Source organism: Accipiter gentilis, chromosome 5 (assembly GCF_929443795.1).
Source record: "Accipiter gentilis chromosome 5, bAccGen1.1, whole genome shotgun sequence".
In the NCBI taxonomy this organism is placed as follows: Eukaryota; Metazoa; Chordata; class Aves; order Accipitriformes; family Accipitridae; genus Astur; species Astur gentilis.
Window position 1 is genome coordinate 4,377,306 of NC_064884.1, and position 20,094 is coordinate 4,397,399.

Here is a 20,094-nt window from a genome sequence, read left to right on the forward strand (position 1 = left end):
GGGGGAAACGAGGAAAAGGGGTGAGGGGGACAGGGGGGGGAGGACCGGGAGGAATTGGAGGGGGGGGGGGAAACCGCGGGGGGGGGGAGGGAATCGGGGAGACAGGGGCCCTCCGCGACCGCTCACCCCGCCCTGGCCGGGCAGCCGCCGCGCAGGCGCAGTTAGAGGCGGCAGTGCGCAGGCGCGGCGGGCGGTGCGGTTGGGGGGGCTGGGAGCGCCCCCTAGCGGCGGCGCTATCCATCAGCCCGACCCATCATCTCTTGGGCCGCAGGTTCGAGTCCCGGCGGTGCTCGGTCGGAACGGCGGGGGGTGCGGGTCGCCGCTAATCCCGGCTGTGCCGCTACTGGGGGGGCCCGGGAGAGGCAGCCATGCCCATCCCCTCCTCCAGCACCACCCTGCGGCTGCCCGCCGGCTTCAAAAACCTGCTGGAGGGGCTGGCACTGGAGGTGTTGCGGGCACAGCCCGCCGATGTGGTGGCCTTTGCCGCTCAGCACTTCCAAAAGCTGCTGGAGCAGAGAGAGGGTGAGTGGTCCGGCCCAGCAGCACTCATCCCTGCACCTCCATCCCCTGCCCCATGCTGCATGGCCTGCCTGTCCTGCGTGGCATCACGCCTGCCATGTGTGCCTGTCACCCGGTGTGTTGCTCCTGCCCCACGTGCCCATCGCCCGTGGCATCAGGCCTGCCCCATGTGCCCGTCACCCGTGGCATTGTGCCTTCCTCGAGTGCCTGTCACCCAGGGTGTCGCTCCTGCCCCATGCGCTCATCACCCAGGGTGTCACTCCTACCCCGTGTGCCCATTGCCCGTGGCACTGTGCCTGCCCCATGTGCCCATCGCCCAGGGCACCACACCTGCCCCTTGCGCCCATCCTTGAGGGACTTTGCACCTTCCCATCGTGCCCATCCCGCGTGGCACCAGCCCTGCCCCGTGTGCCCATCCTATGTGGCATCAAACCTCCTCCTTCCCCAGACAGCTCAGCTGACCTGGTGGTGTGGGGAGCCCAGCTGGAGGACGAGGTTCTCACACAGCCTCTTTTCCAGGTAAGCTGCCCTCCCCGCTTGCCCCTCTGGTCCCGAATTTGGGGTGTCCAAGGTGAAGGTCTGGGACCCCGCACCCACCCTGGCCCTGCTGCCCTTGTCCCACACCACCTAAATTTTAGGTTTTCCTGCTTTTCCTCCAGGAGCCAGGGGAGGATGAGAAGGAGGACAAGGACAAGGAGGAGGAGAAGGCAGGAGAGCAGGCAGGCAGCGCTGCATTCACAGATACGGTAAGGGACACAGTGCCCGCACCCAAAACAGCATCAGGGGTAGTTGACAGCACCCAGCAGCACCAATGCACCATGATTCCTGCCCCAAATCCTCACCATGATGCAGCAGAGAGGAGCAAACCGATGGGTGAAGGGGATTGCACCCCCATAGCTGTCTTTAAAAGGGACACCTCCCCGGGGACCTGACCTGAGTGCTCGCCCCACATCCCCCATTTGGCAACATCCGAACCCAAAATGAGGAACAACAACTCGAAAAAAAACCCAAACCCAAAACCCTCAATTTCCCCACCAGGCTCCTGCCCTTCTCTCGGAGGCAGGCAACTATCTCCCATCCCACCCCGGCGGCACTTTTTTAATGAGAATTTTTATTAATGAGGTCCCCGCCGTTATTAGCGACTCTCACCTGAGATTTCTCCCCTAAAAAAAACCTGGGTTTAGGAGCTGGGCTGAGCTTGAGATGATATTTTAAGTCTCTATATTTAGGCCCCTGCATCCCTGGAGGTTGTCAAAAATTTAATAGCGTCCCCGCGCGAAGGAGGGATGTGACATTGCTCCTTTTCTCCCCCCCCCCCCCCCCCCCCCCAGCTGAGATGCCTCCATAGCATTTTGGGGAGCACTGGGGAGGCCCCCATCCCATTCTAACTGGTGAAATTCCTGTTTTCCCATCAAAGTGGTTTCAAAATCCCAACCGGTGCTGAAAAAAAAGGGGTGACGGGGTTTGCATCAAAACCAGCTGCTCTTTTTTTGGGGGGGTGACTGAACCCCCCTCCCCCCCAATGCTCACCCCAGTTTCACCTCCCCCTTCCTGTTTTTCCCCGGGGGGGGCAGCCAGCCATATGCGGCGTGCGGTGCTCGCCCACAGCATGGGGCACGGCGGCGGCTCCCCCGGTAAAAACAGGAAGAAGGGATGGGGAAAAATGCTGGCGGGGACCCTACGCTGGGGCTGATGCCAACCAGCTACGCCTTGACCCCCCCCTCCCAGCACCGCCTCACCGGCTGCCGGCTCCTGCTTCGGCAGCCGGCAACACTGCCTGCCCAGGGCACCTTTCCAGCATAAAATCCAGCCCCCCCCCCTATTTTTTTAAGGATTTTTATAACACCTCAGTGCCACCATCTCAAACCATGATGGTGGGACGTTTCCAGGGGGTCTTGCCACCTGTGGTGTCCGCCCCTCCTTTCCAAAATACAAGTTATTTTATCGGGATTCAGATTTTGGATGTGTTGGAGCACCTGGAAAAGCATCACCCCAATATTCCCCGCCCCCCCCCCCCCATGTTGTGCCCTGGGGTGGGTTGTTTTCTTGGATGAGGGGACCCAGGGAGGAAAAACGCAGAGCCTGGAATGGGCTCAAAAACTGCCGTTAATAATTAGAAATGTTCTGGCATTTCGCATCCCTCCTCCGCAGCCGCAGTCTGCGGGAGACGCCGGCACTCGGCAGTTCTGCCAGGACTGGGGGGCCGCGGCCGGAGGGGATTTTTGGGGATAGGGAGGCTGCGTGCTGTTGGCAAAAATGAGGTGCTGTCCACACTTGCATTGAAACTGCTCCCAAACCCCCCTGGTTTTGTGCTTCTTGGGGGGGTTTACTGGTACCGGGATGATCCTCCCAGTATTTTGCATCCCAGTTTTGGGGCTGCTTTTCCCATATCCTTGATGCACAAGTCACCCCAAAAACCCTTTCCGCTCGTCTCCCCCCAAAACAGCCTGTCCTCCCTCACCAGAGCAGGCAGCGATGGATCTGGAGGGTCTAAAAAAAACAAGGGAAAGGGATCTTTTTCCCATCTAAAAATCCCAGCGGAGCAGCCGAGGCTTTGCCTGGAAGCTGGAGCGGGGTTTTCTGGAGCAAAGCTATTTCCCCCCCCACCCCCACCGGGCTGGTGGGAAGAGGTGGTGGTGGAAATGCAGCTCCAGTGGGGAGAGCCAGGTGCTGACGGCTGGCGGGGGAATCGAGGGATGCTTGGGGAGCACCCATCTCACCGTGTGTGGGTTTGGGTGCCTGGGTGCTGCCTGGGAGGGGGTGGCTGACCCCCATCGGCCAGTGAAGGGTGGATGAAGCAGTGGCGGGGGGGCAGCAGGGGTGGGCTCCACTCTCCTTGTACCTGGGACGGGATGGGGAGCAGGGTGGTCTGGGTGTCCTGGGGAGCTGGGGGTGTTGGGGGGGGGCGGGCAGGGGATGCCACCGCCTGCACCCCGGCTGGAGGGGCCTCAGGGACAGAGATGGAGACGGGGATGGGAACGAGAACAAGGATGGTGACAGGGACAGGGACGAGGGTGATGGTGGGGATGGTGAGAGGGCTAGGGACAAAGATGATGATGATGATGATGATGGGGTTGAGGTTGGGGGTGGGAGGGGCATGGGGACAGGGGTGGGGACAGAGCTGATGGGGTGGAAATTGGGGTTGGGGGCAGGGGTAGGGGTGATGGGGACAAGAATGGGGATGGGGATCGTGATGGGGATGGTGGTTGGTATGGGGACAGGAAAGGGGACGATGGTGGGAACGGGGACAGGGATGATGGTGGGGATGGGGACGGGGACGGTGGTGGAGGCGATGGGGATGAGGCCAGGAATGGGGACGGGGATGGTGGCAGCAGTGGGGGATGGTGACAGTGCCACGAACGGGGACGCCGATGTCAATGGGACAGTGATGATGATGATACCACCGATGGCGAAGAGGAAGGTCGATGCCACCAGGCCCCCCAAGCAGGGCAGACCCCCTTGAGCAAGCCAGGCCGGCGAGGGTCAGCAAGGCCCAACCGTGTTGGCAGGCCGCTGGGTGCTGGTGCCTGGCTGGGGGGGCCATGCCGCTTTTCGGGGGCCGGCCGGAGCTGGCATTGTCGCACAGAGCCCACGGGCGACTTATGCAGTTGCTTAGCAACTCCCAAACCCGGATTAGAGGCGAGCGAGGCAGGCGATGCGGGGGGCTGTGGGCTGCAGCCCCCCACATCGGCCTGGGGGGTCCCTCCTCTTTCCGGGGGTCCCCCCATCTCACCCTGCCAGCCCCGGGCACCTCGGCATGGTCCAAAGGTGAAAGCGGGGTCCGCAGAGAGCACCGAGGTCTGGAAAAATGGCTGGGTTTGCAGGTCTGGCTGGAAAACACCCCAAATTTGGGGGGGTGGGATGCTCCTGCCAGCAGGGAAGGGACCCCCAAATCCCAAAAGCGGAGCCCCCTCCTCCGTGTGGAGCCCGTTTAGGGACATCACCCCTGGGCTTCAGCGGATTCTCAGGGGGACGCGGTGTCCCGCCATGCCCACCCTTCCTCACCATCCTCATCCTCGCCATCTTCATCCTCATCATTCCCATCCTCACCCTCCTTCGGGACCAAGCCCTAAGTAAGTCGTGAAGTTTTTACCCCCCGTGCAAACAAACCCGGGGGAGCAAAAACCCCTGCCAGCATCACTGCGGGCCAAGCATCTTCCCCCCCCCCCCAAAATAACCCATCACCCCCATTTGCTGCAGCTTTGGTCCCCCTCTCCCCCCCCCCCCCAAAATCGCTGCACATTTCAGTAGGGCCCTATTAAACCCACCACGCTGAGGGCGAAACCGCCGTTCAATATTTGATCGCATCCTCCGCGTATAATTTTATAATGCACGAAACTCCGATGCGAGCTGCCGGCTCCTTTAAGTGTTAGGAGGGAGTTGGAGGCTGTGAAATAAAATTGGAGGAGGTTAAAAAAAAAAAAAAAAAAAAAAAAAAAGAGGAGAAAGGGAAAAAAAAAAAAAAAAAAAAATAAGAAACACCCCCCCACACTCTCTAAAAGCCTGGCAGGGGTGTAGGGCTGATAGGCTCGCCCGGAGGAAAGCGCATTACGTAGGCAAGCGGCTCCGCTCAACTTGCCACCTGCGCTGGGAGAGCTGCCGGGGAAGCGAGACCCTGCCGGAGCCCCTCGCCCATCGCTGGCCACCCACCCGTCCTCCGCCATGGACTGCTGCAACGTAGGTCCCCCCCTCTTTTCTCCCAGCACCTCGTTTTTCTGCATTTAATTTATTAGTAGTATTATTATTGCCCCCCCCCCCCCCCCCACCACCACCACGGAGCGGGGTACGGGGGTGGCGGAGGGGATTTGGGGTGGTGATGGAGGAGGGGGAGTATTTGTAAGGGGGTTGATGCTGCGATGGGTGCTGCACCCAAGACCTCAACCGACTCCGTGCGTGTCCCCCACCCGCCCACCCAGTGCTGTTGCAAACCCCCAGGCCCATATCCCCCCTCTCCCCTAACCCCCCCCCCCCCCCAACTCCCATTTCACACCAGTTCAGGATCTGTCCCACTGGGGCTGGCAGCCACCCCACACCATGGCCAGCATGTCCGGAAAGTCCCCCCTGTCCCAAATCCAGTGGCGAGACAGGGGGTTCTGCTTTGCTTCCCCCCCCCCCCCCCCCAATTACTCTCCAGGCAGGATTGGGATTGCTTATGGATAAAGGGATAAATTGGGGCGAGCAGGGGGCTGCACCTCTCCGTCCGCACCCCAGGGTGAGCACCGCTTGCTGCCCAGCCGGCTCAGGGAGCTGATCCAGCAGAAAACCACATCTTTTTTCCACCTTTCTCCCTTTTTTTCACCCTTTTTTTCCTCCTCTTTCCCCCCTTTTCTCCCCCACCACCTTTTTTTTCCCCTTCTTCCCCCTCCTGCTCAGCTGGCAGCACAGGGAGAAGCACCCGTCTGCCCTCCTGGGTGCCTCCAGAGAGGCGGAACCCACCCTGTATATAGGATTTATCCCCCCTGCATATAGAGTTTATCTGCCCTGCATGTAGGATTTCCCCACACAAATGTAGGATTTCTCCCCCTGGATATAGGATTTCTCCCCTGTATATAGGATTTCTCCCCTGAATATACGATTTCTCTCCTGTATATAGATTTCCCTGACCTGTATATAGGATTTCTCCCCTGCATATAGGATTTCTCTCCTGGATATAGGATTTCTCCCCTGGATATAGGTGTCATCCCGTTCCCCCCCCCCCCCCCCCCCATATAGGATTTCTGCCCTGAATATAGGATTTCTGCCCTGAATATAGGATTTCTCTCCTGGATATAGGATTTCCTCTCCCTGGCTATAGGATTTCTGCCCTGGCTATAGGATTTCCAGCCCTGGCTATAACATTTCCACCCTGGACATATCATTTCCACCTCAGACCCATCACTTAAGCCGCCGCCGCTCTTTTGCTCCCCTCACCTTTCACGACGGTAAAACAACCCGAGCAACTTTGCGGAGCCGTGGCAAGCTCCGAGGGGAAGGGCATGTCCCCGCCCCCCCCCCCCCCCCCCCAATCTGCAGTTTTCAGGTATCACACCCCCCCCACCCCCCAAAAAAATACCCAAACAAAAACCAACCCTCCTTTAAATGCTTTAAAAGCACACCCGGGGTGTTGCAAAGGATGCACCCCCACTGCTGCCGACACTGGACCATCCAACGCCGGCTGGCTCCGATCTCATTTCTTTTTCCCGTGGATTTTTTTTTTCCCCCCTTGACCTCGACGTTGGGTCCAACTGCTCCGGTGGGATGCAGCCAGAGGGGCAGTGGGCTGCAGTGATTTATCCTTGTGGGGGGAGGGCTTTTCCTCTTCTCTGGCATTGCTCCCTGCCCAAATTTCCTGGTGTTTTCAGCCAAAGACCTGAGCAGGGATGCAGGTGGATGCAACAGGCTGTGAGGGAAGGGGAAACTGAGGCACGGCCAGCTCGCCTTGCGCAGTGTGACCCCCCCCGCGCTGAAAATCCCCCTCCCAAAAACCTACCCTATGCTCCCGTGGATGCTCCTCTCCCTGAATCACAACCTTTGGGGAAGCAGGGGCTGATCCCAGCAGGGCTGGCTGGGGTTTGGCTTCTTGCAGCCAGGTGGTGATATAGGGACGAGCAGGGGGTGAAGCATCTTACCCCCTTGCACCTTCAGCTGCAAATCCCCCAAAGCACCTGCAAGGGACTCTGATTTTTAGCAAAGAACCCTAATTTTTAGCACAGGGCCTAATTTAGGACCTTATTTAATGGATTAAATTGGGAGGGGGGGGAGATGCCCTTTTTGGGGTGCCACCAGCCATAACCCTCACGTTGGCGCTGGCAGGAGGGAGCCTGCACGAAGCTGGACGAGGACATCCTGGACATCCCCTTGGACGATCCCGACGCCAACGCGGCGGCCGCCAAGATCCAGGCTAGTTTCCGTGGCCATATGACCCGCAAGAAGATCAAAGGGGGTGAGATCGATCGGAAAACCAAGGACGCCGAGTGCGCCAACAGCACCCGCGGCAGCGACCTCCGCAACGGCGACTAGGTATGCCCCAAAATCTCCCTTATCGCCCCTCGGCCAAAATCGGGGTCATTTTTACAAGGCTGCTGCTCCGAGCATCCTTCCCCGCACCGATTCGGGATGGAGAAGGGGGTTTTCTTCCCAGGAGGTGAAAGCATGCAGGCAGCGGCAGGCAGGCAGCCCCTGCCTGCCCTAATTTTGGGAGCGCGCCGTAGTAGTTAGCATGGGAAGGCGAAGCCCTAGATTTGAATTGAATTTCTCCCTTAGCAACACCACCCCGAACGCCTCGCCTCAGCACATGCTATTTTTAAAAGCCTGTGTCACAGTCTCCTGGCAGGAAAAGGTAAATTTAAAAAGCACCCACAGTGCCGAGGCCGCGTGGCACCGGGGCCCGGGGGGGCCTGGTTGTGCCGTACCCCGTGCCGTGCCGGTGTGGTGAGCGGGGAACAGCCCCGGCTGCCGGGAAGGCCAGTTTGGGGTTAGCGGCAGGGAGGTCTTGCTGCCGGCACGGCCACGTGTCTGTGGCGGGGCTGGTGGGAACGCAACTGGGATGTAGCTGGGAGGCAGTGGGGATGCAACAGGGATGGACTGAGGATGAAGTGAGGATGCACTGGGGATGCAAGGAGGCTGCAGTGGGGATGCAATGAGGATGAAGTGGGGATGCAGCGGGAAGGAACCGAGGATGCAATGGGAAAGCAGGGGGGATGGAGTGGGGAAGCAATGGGGATGCAGTGGGGATGCAATAGGGCTGCGGTGAGGATGCAGTGGGGAAGCAATGGGGATGCAGTGGGGATGCAACAGGGCTGCGGTGAGGATTCAGTGAGGATGCACTTGGGCGTGCAACGGGGAGGCAGCTGCCAAGTGCAGGGGCTGTGAAGCTCATTAGGTCCGTGAGGTTCGTTACGGCTGCCTCGTTAGGTGGGCTGAGCCAGCTTGCATCAGGTAAGACCCCTCCCTCCAGGGTCCTCTGCTCCTGGGGGGCCTGGGCTGGGTGCCCCCCCCCCAGCTGCTGGGCTGGGGCTGGGTGAGGGCAGGTTGCAGGCAGCAGCGGGAGGTGGGCAGGACAAGGGTGCAGGAGCAGGGCACAGGCAAGGTGCAGGCAGGGTGTGGGTGAGCTGCAAGTAGGGCATAGGCAGGGTGCAGGCAGGGCAGGGGAGGGCGCGGAGAGGTTGCAAGCTGCAGGAGCGGGGTGTGGGCAGGGTGCAAAGAAGGCAGGGGCAGGGTGCGGGCAGGGTGCAGGCAGGGCCCAGGATACGGGCAGGCTGCAGGCTGGCTGCAGGCAGGGTGCAGGCAAGGTGTGGGAGCCGGGTGCAGGTTGCAGCAGCAGGATGCGGGAGCAGGGTGCAGGCAGGGTGCGGGCAGGGAAGGGACAGGGCACGGACAGGGTGCGGGCAGGGTGCAGGCAGGGCCCAGGATACAGGCAGGCTGCAGGCTGGATGTGAGCAGGCTGCAGAAGCAGGGTGCGGGCAAGGCGCAGGCAGGGTGCAGGCAAGGCGCAGGCTGCAGCAGCAGGATGCAGGAGCAGGGTGCAGGCAGGGGTGCTGGAAGGGAGGGGACAGGGCGCGGGCAGGGTGCAGGCAGGGTGCAGCCGCAGGCTGCAGGCAGGGTGCAGGCAGAGCTCAGGCCCAGGGCTGACAGCTCTCTCCTTGCTTGCAGGGGCCACCAGGCGCTCCCCGGACCCCCCTCGCTGCCGACTGCCGAGGCCCAGGAGCCCCCGCTTCGCCCCGCAGCCCCCCGCATGCGCCCCCCGGGGTCCCCCTGCAGCTGGGCCCTGCCCCTGCCTGCCCCCCCCTGCCCCGTCCCCCCCCCGCCCCAATAAACGTCCCTGCCGGAGGCCCAGCCTGTCCTTGGCGCCTTTCGACGTCACCCGGCGGAGCGGTGAGGTCACAGCAGCGCGGAGGTGGGATGGCCGTGGGGCGGGTGATGCCCAGCAGCGATGTCACACGTGCGTGCGTGACGTCACTGGCAGGCATGCAACGGCCGGTGTGACAACGGACAGGCGCGTGACATCACGGCAGGGCACGCGATGGCTGGCATGACATCACGCAAGCGCGCGTGACGCCGCTCGTGGGTGGGAGATAGCTCGCGTGATGCTCTGCAGCCGTGAAGTTGGGTGGTGTGACGTCGCTGTTGAACGTGACACGGCTGCTGTGACATCATACGGGTGTGTGGGACGTCACTGCTAGACATGATCAGAGGCACGATGTCATACAGGCATGCGTTATGTCACTGCTGACAGTGTGATGGTGAGCGAGACATCATGCAGGCACGCGCAACACCACTGATGGACATGTGACAGCCAGCGTGATGTCCTACAGACATGAGTCGGATGCTGTGATGCCACACGCTCATTGTGACATCATACTGCCCGACTCAGGATTGGGGCAGGGTCTGACATCATGGTGATGGACAGGCAACGGGTCTTGGGGTGCGACAACACATGCATGCCAGGACGCCATCCTGAGGACCCTGGCCGGTGCAATGTGACATCACCCAGCCACCGTGACATCACACAGTCGCTATGACATCACCCAAAGGGACGTAGGACCCACAACCCCCTAAATCCCCTCAAACTCACCCAAAACCACAGCACCGGACAGCACGGCCAGCTTTTAATCAGAAAACCCCTAAAAAAAGTGTATCTCCCCCCCCCAACCCCTTGTCGCCCCCCCCCCCTGCCGCTTTTAATGCTCTTTTATGAAAAGTCCCCCATTTCAACTGAGATATATATATATATATATAAAAAAAAAAAAAAAAAAAAAAAGAAGAGGACCCCCCCTCTGGGTGGGGCCGGGGCTATTTTGGGGTGTTATATTTACGGGGAGACTCGGCCCCCCCCAAACCTGGGGAGCCTCCTGCACCCATTAAACAACCCCACGACGAGTCTAGCTGCTCGAGGCGTCTTTTAAAAAGAAAAAAAAAAAAAAAACCAAAAGGGAAAAAAACACCCCAGAAAATGGGGGAGGGTGGTGGTGTGTGCCGGATACAAGCACCCCTTTTTTTGGGAGGGGGCTCACACCAAGGAGCCAGCTCGGCTCTGCGCCGGCACCATGACGGGGACGGCGCCCGCCCGTGCCAAGCTGGAGGGGGGCAATGGCCCCGGGGCAGGGGCCGGATCCTGGCGACGCTGGGGGACCCCGTTAACAGCGGGGGGGGAGAGGTTGGGGGTGCGTCCCCCTCCCCGGGGTGGGGGTCCCCGGTAGCTGCCGGTGGCGGTGAGGATGGAGGCGGTGTCGGAGGGGGGTTTGGCTCCGTAGGGTTTCTCCCGGGTGCCAGCGATGGAGGACAAGGTGCTGGTTTTGGAGATGGTGTCCGAAGCTGGGCTCCTCGCCCACAAGGGGGTTTTGGGGGCCACGGCGTCTTCCCTGCCGAGATGGGACAGCGTCGGAGAGATTGGCATCGGCACCGGGAAACCCCGCTATTCCCCTCCCCGGCATTCCCCCCCGCCCCTGCAAAGCAACGGGCCCCCTGAGGTCGCGCAGAGCTCCTGGACCCCAAAACAGGGATGCAAGAGGGAAAGGGGGAAAAACAGAGGTGGAAAAATGCCCTATTTAAACTCTGAAACCTAATGATGACTGGCCAGAGGTGGAAACCTCCTTCCCTCCTCTGTTACCCCTGAAACCTAGCGATGACTGGCCAGAGATGGAAACCTCGCCCCCCCCCGCCCCTTAACTCTGAAACCTAATGATGACTGGCCAGAGGTGGAAACCTCCTCCTCCCACATTAACCCTGAAACCTAGCGATGACGATTTGAACCTCCTCCACAGGAGGGGTGCCTCACTTGATCTCATTGGCTGCCTCCTCCTGGCTATCACGTTTTTTCCTCCGGTAGCCGACGACCCGCTGGGCGAAGAAGATGACAGTGGCGAGGGCGCCCAGGGAGCCCAGCACGGCGCCGGCGATGACGGCTTTGGTGCTAGCTGCCGGAGAGAGACAGACAGGCGGTGGGGGGGAGTTTGCCTCCCCCCTTATTCCCACAGGGACCCCACAGGGACCTCGTGGGGACCATGTGTGTCCCCCCCCCCCACTGGCCCCAGCCCTGCGGACACGTACTCACTTGAGTGCACTTCCAGGACGATGCTGCACTTGGCCGAACCCGCTCGGTTTTCGGCCACGCAGACGTAGAGACCTGACATCTCCAGGGAGAGGTTGGTCAGCTTGAGGGTGCCCCTGGCCCGGTCTACGGGTGAAAAATTCGGGTGCTGCTCCACGGCCAACCCCCCCACTCCCCCCCTCCGCCTTCCTTGCACAGGGAGCGGGCAGAGTTAAGGGGATATTCCCCTGCCCGCTCACGCAGCGAGGCCAGGAACGGGCAGAGTTAAAGGGACGAAGCCAAAAGCATCCCCCAACTGAAGCTTCCTGGGATTTTCCAGCCCCCCCGACTCCGCTCCCCTGGTGTCCGTCCCCTCTGTCGTCGTCGTCCCCCCCCGCCCCGACCCTGGTGCCACCTTACCCTGGGCGGGGGGGAAGAAGACCTGCAGGGTGGGAGCCGTGCGCTCCCACTGGTACGCGGGCGAGGGCTTCCCCTTCTCGGAGGCGCAGCTCAGCGTCACGTTGGCTCCCACGGTGGGGTTGCCGTGCAGCTGGCAGGCGGGGGAGGCTGGCGGCACTGCGGGCACCGACGTTAGTCCCGAGGGACATCGTGACAAGGGAGGGGAGGGGGTGTCAGTTCGAAGGGCGACCAGCGGAGCCTTACCCAGGACGGTGAGGTTGATGACGCCGACGTTCTTGCCCGTGCCGCTGTCGTCGTCCACCACGTTGACGGTGCACATGTACTGGCCCGAGTCGTGCTCCCGGGTGGCGTTGATGAAGACCGAGATGTTGTGGGTGAGGACGGGGTACAGGAACCCCACGCGGGGCTTCAGGTCCGTCTCCTCCACCTTCACCATCCCGTCCAGGTAGGTCAGGATCTGCACGGGGGGAAAACGCCTGCTTTGGTCAACCTCCAGATGGTGTTGCAGGAGAGGAACCTGCCCCCCCCTGCCAAATCCCAAATTTTGCGGAGCAGCGGTTGCTGCCTGAGCCCCCTCCGTCCTCACCTGCCCTGAGCATCCAGGGCGTGGGAACCGTGGGCATCTCCCCATCGTGGGCACCATGAGCATCCTCCTACCAAGGGCATCTCCCCATCATCGGTATCTCCCCATTGCGGGCACCATAAGCACCTCCCCATTGCAGGCACCACAGGCACGACCTCATCGTGGGCATCTACGCAACACCATCACCATGAGCATCTCCCCGTCAAGGGCACCTCCCCATCACGGGCACCACGAGCATCCCCCCCACTGTGGGCACCACCCCATGGTGGGCACCTCCCTGTGATGGGCACCATGAGCTTCACATCATGGGCACCACCTCATCACGGTCACCAGGAGCATCCCACCATCATGGGCACCTCCCCATTGTGGGTACCACAAGCATCTCCCCCATCATGGCTATCTCCCCGTGGTGGGCACCTCTCCATGGTGGGCACCATGAGCTTCACCCCATCATGGGCACCTCCCCACCGTGGGCACCACGAGCATCCCCCCACCGTGGGCAACACAAGCACCTCCCCATTGCAGGTACCACGGGCATGTCCCCATCATGGGCATCTCCCCATCATAGGTACCATGGGCACCTCTCCATGGTGGACATCTCTCCATCATGGGCACCACAAGCTTCGCCCCATCATAAGCATCCCCCCACCACGGGCACCACAAGCACCTCCCCATTGCAGGCAACATGGGTGTTTCCCCATCATGGGTGCCATGGGCACCGCCCCATGGTGGACATCTCCCCATCTTGGGCACCACGAGCATCTCCCCATCATGGGCATCTCCCCACTGTGGGCACCATAAGCATCTGCCATCATGGGCACCTTCCCATCGGAGGCACCTCCCCATCGGAGGCACCACGAGCGTCCCCTCACTGTGGGCACCACAAGCACCTCCCCACTGCAGGTACCACTGTCATGTCCCCATCATGGGCATCTACCCATCACAGGCACCACGGGCACCTCTCCATGGTAGACATCTCTCCCTCACGGGCACCATGAGCTTCCCCCCATCATGGGCATATCCCCATTTGGGCACCATGAGCATCTCCCCACCATGGACACCACAAGCACCTCTCCACTGAAGGCAACACTGGCATTTCCCTCCCCGTCGTGGGTACCACGGGCACCTCCCCATGGTGGACATCTCGCCATCTTGGGCACCATGAGCATTTCCCCATCATGGGCATCTCCCCATTATGAGCACCACAAGGTTCCCCCCATCGCGGTCACCTCCCCATCATGGGCACCACGAGCATCCCCCCACCACGGGCATCACCCCACGGTGGGCACCTCCCCATGGTGAACACCGTGAGCTTCACCCCACCACGGGCACCTCCCCATCATGGGTACCCCCCCCACCATGGCCACCTCCCCGCTTGTCCTCCTCCGTGCCCCACCACATCCATATCCCCTCCCCACCTCTCACCTGGAAGGGGTCGGCATCGTCCTTATCGAGCAGCCAGGTGACGTAGGGCTTCTTTTGGGAGCGGCTGGTGTACCAGGCGGGCAGCACCGCTTGCTGCCCCTCCACGGAGAAGACCGAGCCTGTGCCCACGTGCACCTCCAACACGGCCGAGGAGACACCTGCCCCCGTCCGGAAAGGGAAGAAAACGGGACGTGACTCAACCCCTCTGGTGCCATTTTTCCATAAAACCCCCACCAATTGTTGGAAAAACCTCCCCATTCCCAAGGGAAAACCCAACAATCCCAGGTTATCGCTGGGAAGTTGGGCCGGGAGGACATTTTTCCTCCTGCCCCGCTACGGGAAGGGCTTTCCGGCTGCTCCGGAGGATGCAGGACAATGCCGTTCCCTCCCATCCCTGTCTACCCCCTCCCCCCCTCCAAGTCTAGGATGGGAAAACCTCTGGCTGAAAATCCCCCCCCCCCCCCACCTCCCAGGGGACCCCCGCCTCTCCCCAAGGGGCTCCAGCAGCCAGACGCCCCCCTTTAGCCCAGTATTGGGGTACCCCGCCCCCCCCCCCCCCCCCAGGATGCCACACCAGATCCTCCACCCCATAGGATTCATTTTTGGGTGCGGGGGCACCCATATGCACCCCACAAGCCCTTCCCAGCATCCCCCCTTTTTGCTGCCAGCGCTAAACTGGGATTATTTATGGGTGGCCTCTCCCGCCCCCCCCCCCCCCCCCCCATCCCATCGCATCCCATCCCAAATACGCCATCCCCATGTCCCCTGCATCCCAGCATCCCCCCCCAGATCCCACTGGGAGGAGGCAATGGGATACGAGCTGGTACAACGGAGCGGCAAAGGATGCTCGGCTCCCAGGGGATAATTATTCCCTGGATTTGCCCATAAGGCTCAGCCGGAAAATTAATCGGCTCAGGCGAGGCTGGGTTTGTTTTGGGGGGTTTTGTTGTTTGTTTGGGGTTTTTTTGTTTGTTTTGGTTTTTTTTCCCCGGGGGGAATACCACCGAAGACCCGCATCCCAGCGGCTCCATCCCTGCATCCCGCCCATCGATCCGTGTCCCCGGCTGGCCCGGGTCCTGCCAGTGCCCCAGGGATGCTCTGGATTGGGATGCAGGAGTGGGGGGGCGAGGAAGGATGCTGCTGCTGCCCCACCATCCCAAACCCTTGCTGCCACCTGGGATTTGAGGAAAAAGCCCTGGTTTTGAAGGATTTAGGGAGCCCCCGACAGCCTCACCCTCTTCCCTACAAACTCAGGGGTTTTAATTTGATTTTTTCAAGGGTGGTATGAGGAAAACAAGGTGCTGGGGGGTATTTATAGCCTCCTTCCCGCATCCGCTCATCCCCCCTCCTGACAAGGCATCGGCGGGGTTTCCGGACGGAGCCTTCCAGCTCCAGGCAGGAAACTCTGCTCCGGCCGATAAGTCTTCCCAGGAATAAAAAAAAAAAAAAAAAAAAAAAAAAAAAAAAAAATCAAATTTCCCTTCCCTGGTAAAAAACCAGGAGAAATCAGCCCCAGTCTGGTGAGGATGCTTATAAATAGCTCACCCAGGCTAAGAACATAAACCCTTAAGTCCTGGCGAGGGGGGAAAAAAAATGCCGGCGGGTGATGGAGACGGCAGCAAGGAGCCTGCCCGTGACTCCCATCGGGGGCAAAATCATTGATACTATTAGTTATTATGAATTCTAATGAGCTGTGGGGTAGAATAAAATATCTACTATGGAAAAATAAGGGGAATTCTATTGGAATTATATATCGTTATAAAGATAATTGTGTTAAATTTAGATAATATATAAGAAAATATACGGTATCTAATAATTACATTGCAATTTCTATAATAAAATAGACAATAGATAACGTATATTCTATGATAATTATATATTTTTATAAGAATAGTGATAATAGTGGGGATGTGATCGTGATAATAGCGATCATCATAATCAAAATAGCGATCATAATACTGATAATAGTAATAACGATGGCTAATAATAATTCTAATAATATAGTTAATTAATGATGCCGATGGCATCATTAAATGATGCCACAGCTCCTAAACCTCCGGGCATCCCCAAGAGCTGGGAAAATCCAGGTGTTTTCTGCCCAGCTCCTTCATCATTATATATATATAATTGTATTAAATTTAGATAATCTAGAAGAAAAGATATGATATATAAAAAATATATTGTAATTTCTATACTAAAAAAGATATTATGTAATATAAATTATATAATAATTATGAATAGAATTATATTTTCAGAAGAATAATGATAGTAGTTATAGTAATAATGACAATAGTGATGGTAATAGTAGTAGTAGTTGTAGTAATAATAAAAACTATGATAATAATAGTAGTATGTTCATTAATTATGCAAATGGCCTCACTAAATGACACCACAGCTCCTAAACCTCCAGGCATCCCCAACAGCTGAGAAAATCCAGGGTTTTCAGCCCAATTCCTCCATCAGCATCATTTTTTGGGCACAAAAAAGGTGATGGGCCAAAGGGTGCTGCATGTCCTTGGGGAAATCCGGGCTCCAGAGGGGGAAAAGATGCTCTGGCATTGGCTGGGGGTTTCCCGTCCTACACCAAGGCATGAAAACAGCCCCTTGTGTCTCAACCACGGCAAACCCGCCAGCGCCCGCTGCAGGCCAGGCACCCTGTGCTCTCACCGAGGCGTGTTAACTCTGAAACCTAATGATGATTATGTTAACAGCGCTCTGTGGCCGCCGCTTTGCTCTGTTGTCTTTAAAATCCAGTGACAGGAGATCGCGGCTCCATCATCCCCCCTCCATCACGTTGGCGAGAGGTGGATGGATCCGGATCTGGAGGATGCTTGCGCCTCAAAATCCCCTTTTACTTGCAGAATTCAACCAAAATTTCTCACCTTGGCCAAACCTGAGCCTAAAAAGGGCTGGGAGAGCTGGTGCTTGAGCTGCGGGCACAGGACCGAACCCTTTGGCATCAGCTCCAGCTTTAGCCACCTCGCCGCTTCAAATCCTCTAATGCTTTAACCAGATCGAAAAAATTAAGCCGCTCCCGGCGCTCATACGCATATCGGGGGGGCAGGGGGACCTCCCGGCTGCTATTTGGGCTGAAAAACCTGGATTTTCATCCAGCCGCCCTGAGCTAAGCACCTGCCCGGGTGTTTTCCCTCTGCTCCAGCCCATCTGCCGGGATTTTTTCCCTACGGAAAAAATGACCTTTCCATCTACCTTTAAAAATACCTTTCCATTTTTTCCCTATGGAAAAAAAATATCTTTCAATTTACTTTTAAAAATACCTTTCCATTTTTTCCCTATGGAAAAAAAATACCTTTCAATTTACTTTTAAAAATACCTTTCCATTTTTTCCCCAGGGTAAAAAATACCTTTAGATTTACCTTTAAAAATACCTTCAATTTTTTTCCCCTAGGGAAAAAATACCTTTACATTTAAAAAATGCCTTTCATTTTTTTCCCCCATGGAAAAAAACCCCAAACAAAACCACCTTGAAATTTACCTTTGAAATTTTTCCCTACGGAGAAAAAATACCTTTAAATCCCGGCGCGCCTACGGCAACCTCGATATTAATCACCGCGCCTATATTAAACACCCCATCCTCTTCTAAAATCGCATCATTTCAGCCCCCAAAAGCTGCTTCCTGTCTCAAGGCGCCTGAACCCCCCCTAAAAAGCACCCCCCCCAAAAAAGAAACCCCACCCGACCCTATAAGCTATTAACCGTATGGGGAATTAAAGGCTGGAGGCGGCTGGGGTTTGATGACCCCGCTCGATAGGATTAAGGCGCTGGAGTCATGTGAAACCCAGACCCAAATTAAATCCCAAGAGACCAAGCTTGGGATTTAAAATACACAGCGGGAATCTGGCTGGAAAAATGACCCCTAGGAAAAAAAAAAAACCCTCGGAAAAAGGTCAAAGAGCATCTTGGTGATGTGACGCAGCCACTCAGCTTTTTTTTTTTTATTATTATTTTTGGGGGATTTTTTTTTTTTTTTTTCTTCCCTTAACTCCGACTATTTATAAACGGGTAGATAGGAGATGCCGGGCTGCGGAGCAGCGTCCGTTGGGAAAATCCATGGTGGCTTTTCTCACGACCCCGGGGTGGGGGTGGGGGGGCAGAAAGCGCCATATCCTCCGGAGAGGCCAAATTTGGGAAAAAAAAATAAAATAAAATAATAATAATGATAATACGTGACTTTGCTATAGATAGAAACGTGCTTTAACCCCTGATGTAGGAGAAGGAAGCGGCGATGGGATGGGAAGGGAATGGGATGGGATTGCGGATGGGATGGGGATTGGGATGGGGATGGGATTGGGGATGGGAACGGGATGGGAATAGAATGGGAATGGGGATTGGGGATGGGATTGGGATGGGAATGGGGACTGGGGATGGGTTGGGGATCGGAATGGGATGGGAATGGGGATTGGGATGGGGATTGGGATGGGAATGAGGACAGGGATGCCGAGCATCACCCCTTGCTTTGCTTTTCCCCATCACGATCCCGTATGGACCCCGCAGGGTGGGAACGGGATGTTTGAAAGCAAACTTAAAGGAAAAACACCCCTTTTGGGCTCAAAAGCATCTTTTGCCTGTGGTTTTGCGCTCTCAGTCTCTACCGCATCGCATCCCGGGACTCGGGCGCGACATTTTGGGGGGAATCCGTCACCAGCTGGTGCAAACTAATGCCGTTGGGATCCTCCTTCATCGCATCCCGGCTGGATTTAAGGACGAAGCGACCCCCGGGCCTCATCCCGACACCCTTTAATTAACTTTTAGCACGGAAAAAAAATGAAAGCAAATCCTCAAGGAGCAAATCCCATCAGCTCCGGGAGCAGGGACCCCCACCCAGTGTCCCGCCGGGGAGGAAACGCCGGGGCCATTGTTTTTGGGGCCGTTTCCTTTCCCCAAAGGCCTCTCCTTCGCCAAAGGGACGTTTCCCTTTGGAGCAACCGTTGCGTTTCCGAAAAATCTCAAGTAGGGTTGGGAATAACGGGGGGGTGGGGTGGGGGGGGGAACCCCAAAGACAGAAAGGGGTTGAGACCCATCCCTCCCAAAAACCAGCTGGGCTGGCCGTAAAGCACTGGTAAACAAGGGAGGTGGTGGAGTTTTATCATGAGAAGAAGAGAAAATACAAAAAATTCATTTTTTTTTTTCCCCCCGCCCGACACCGTGCAGGGAGGTGAATTATCGGCTCCGGCACGCTGGGGTGTCCCGTCCCCACCCAAGGGGCAGCTTCGGGTTTTAGGGGTGCGGGACGGCGCCGTTGGGCAACCCCAAGGAACAAAGTGGTTTTTCTGGGGGGGGGGAACCCAGATTTTCTCCTCTCAGGCCACCCCAAAAGTGGGGTGGGGTGTATCCCCCTCCCCCCCCCCCCCAGCACCCACCTGCCTGCTGGGGTCGGGGGGGGGGGGGGGGGGGGGCAGGAATCGTGGCTTCAGACAGTGACCGCTGGCTGCTCTGACCCCCCCCCCCCCAAAAAAAAAACCCCTCCCCAGCGTCCTGCCCGGGGATCCCCAGCTCCCACAACCTCTCACTGGGTGCCCCCCCCCCCCCCGGGGGGGGGGGGGGGGGGCTGCTCCTCGGCTTGCCCGGTGACCCCCCCCACACCCCCCCCCGCCAGACCCGCTACGTCCCATTTCCCCCCCCCCCTTTCTCTCCCCAGCCCCGGTGTCCCCCCCCCCCCCCCCAAAACCCGTCCCCAGCCCCGGTGTCATCCCCCCCCCCCCCCCCACCGGGCTCACCCAACAGCGCAGCCAGCGCCAGCGCGGCCCGCGGGAGCGCGCCCATGGCCGGAGCCGCCGCCGTCGCCGCCTCAGCAGGTGCCGGGGCCGCGCCTGGGAGGGGCGGGGTCCCGCAGGTGGGGGCGTGGCCTGGAGGCAGAAGGGGGGCGGGGGGAAGAGAAAAGGGGCGGGGCTTCTTCCTACCCCACCCCACGGAGCGGAGGGGGGCGTCCGTGTTCCCCCCCCAACCCGTGAATACAACGATGTTATTGCTAATTAATTATGATATTAAGGTTTTAAGGCGGGGGTGTGCAATGTGGCATAGGTACAGGGACCCCTAACCCCCCCCCCCAGCCCCAGCCCTGCTGTAGTGGCAGGGGGGACCATCCCCGCCATAAACACATGAATCCTCAACAAGAAAT

General features: G+C 58.3%; 2 protein-coding genes across 4 annotated transcripts; one reads left to right on the plus strand and one right to left on the minus strand.

Moving 5' to 3' along the window:
• The first annotated feature begins 110 nt into the window (after positions 1-110).
• On the plus strand, positions 111-10,228 carry LOC126038712 (neurogranin). 2 transcript variants are annotated; one of them, XM_049800814.1, is made up of 5 exons: positions 111-522; positions 968-1,038; positions 1,179-1,265; positions 7,312-7,518; positions 9,151-10,228. In XM_049800814.1, the coding sequence occupies exons 1-4, from the start codon at positions 369-371 to the stop codon at positions 7,516-7,518; spliced, it is 519 nt and encodes a 172-aa protein (XP_049656771.1). In that variant the 5' UTR covers positions 111-368; the 3' UTR covers positions 9,151-10,228. The 2 variants fall into 2 exon arrangements, with proteins under 2 accessions (XP_049656771.1, XP_049656772.1); XM_049800815.1 differs by lacking the exons at positions 111-522; positions 968-1,038; positions 1,179-1,265 and adding an exon at positions 5,028-5,196.
• Positions 10,229-10,269: 41 nt separating this feature from the next.
• On the minus strand, positions 10,270-19,785 carry ESAM (endothelial cell adhesion molecule). Of its 2 annotated transcripts, XM_049800812.1 has the most exons (7): positions 19,694-19,785; positions 13,956-14,113; positions 12,191-12,404; positions 11,948-12,103; positions 11,552-11,674; positions 11,276-11,414; positions 10,270-10,859 (listed from the first exon to the last, which is right to left on the minus strand). In XM_049800812.1, the coding sequence occupies exons 1-7, from the start codon at positions 19,737-19,739 to the stop codon at positions 10,508-10,510; spliced, it is 1,188 nt and encodes a 395-aa protein (XP_049656769.1). In that variant the 5' UTR covers positions 19,740-19,785; the 3' UTR covers positions 10,270-10,507. The 2 variants fall into 2 exon arrangements, with proteins under 2 accessions (XP_049656769.1, XP_049656770.1); XM_049800813.1 differs by lacking the exons at positions 13,956-14,113; positions 19,694-19,785 and adding an exon at positions 12,534-12,657.
• Positions 19,786-20,094: the final 309 nt, after the last annotated feature.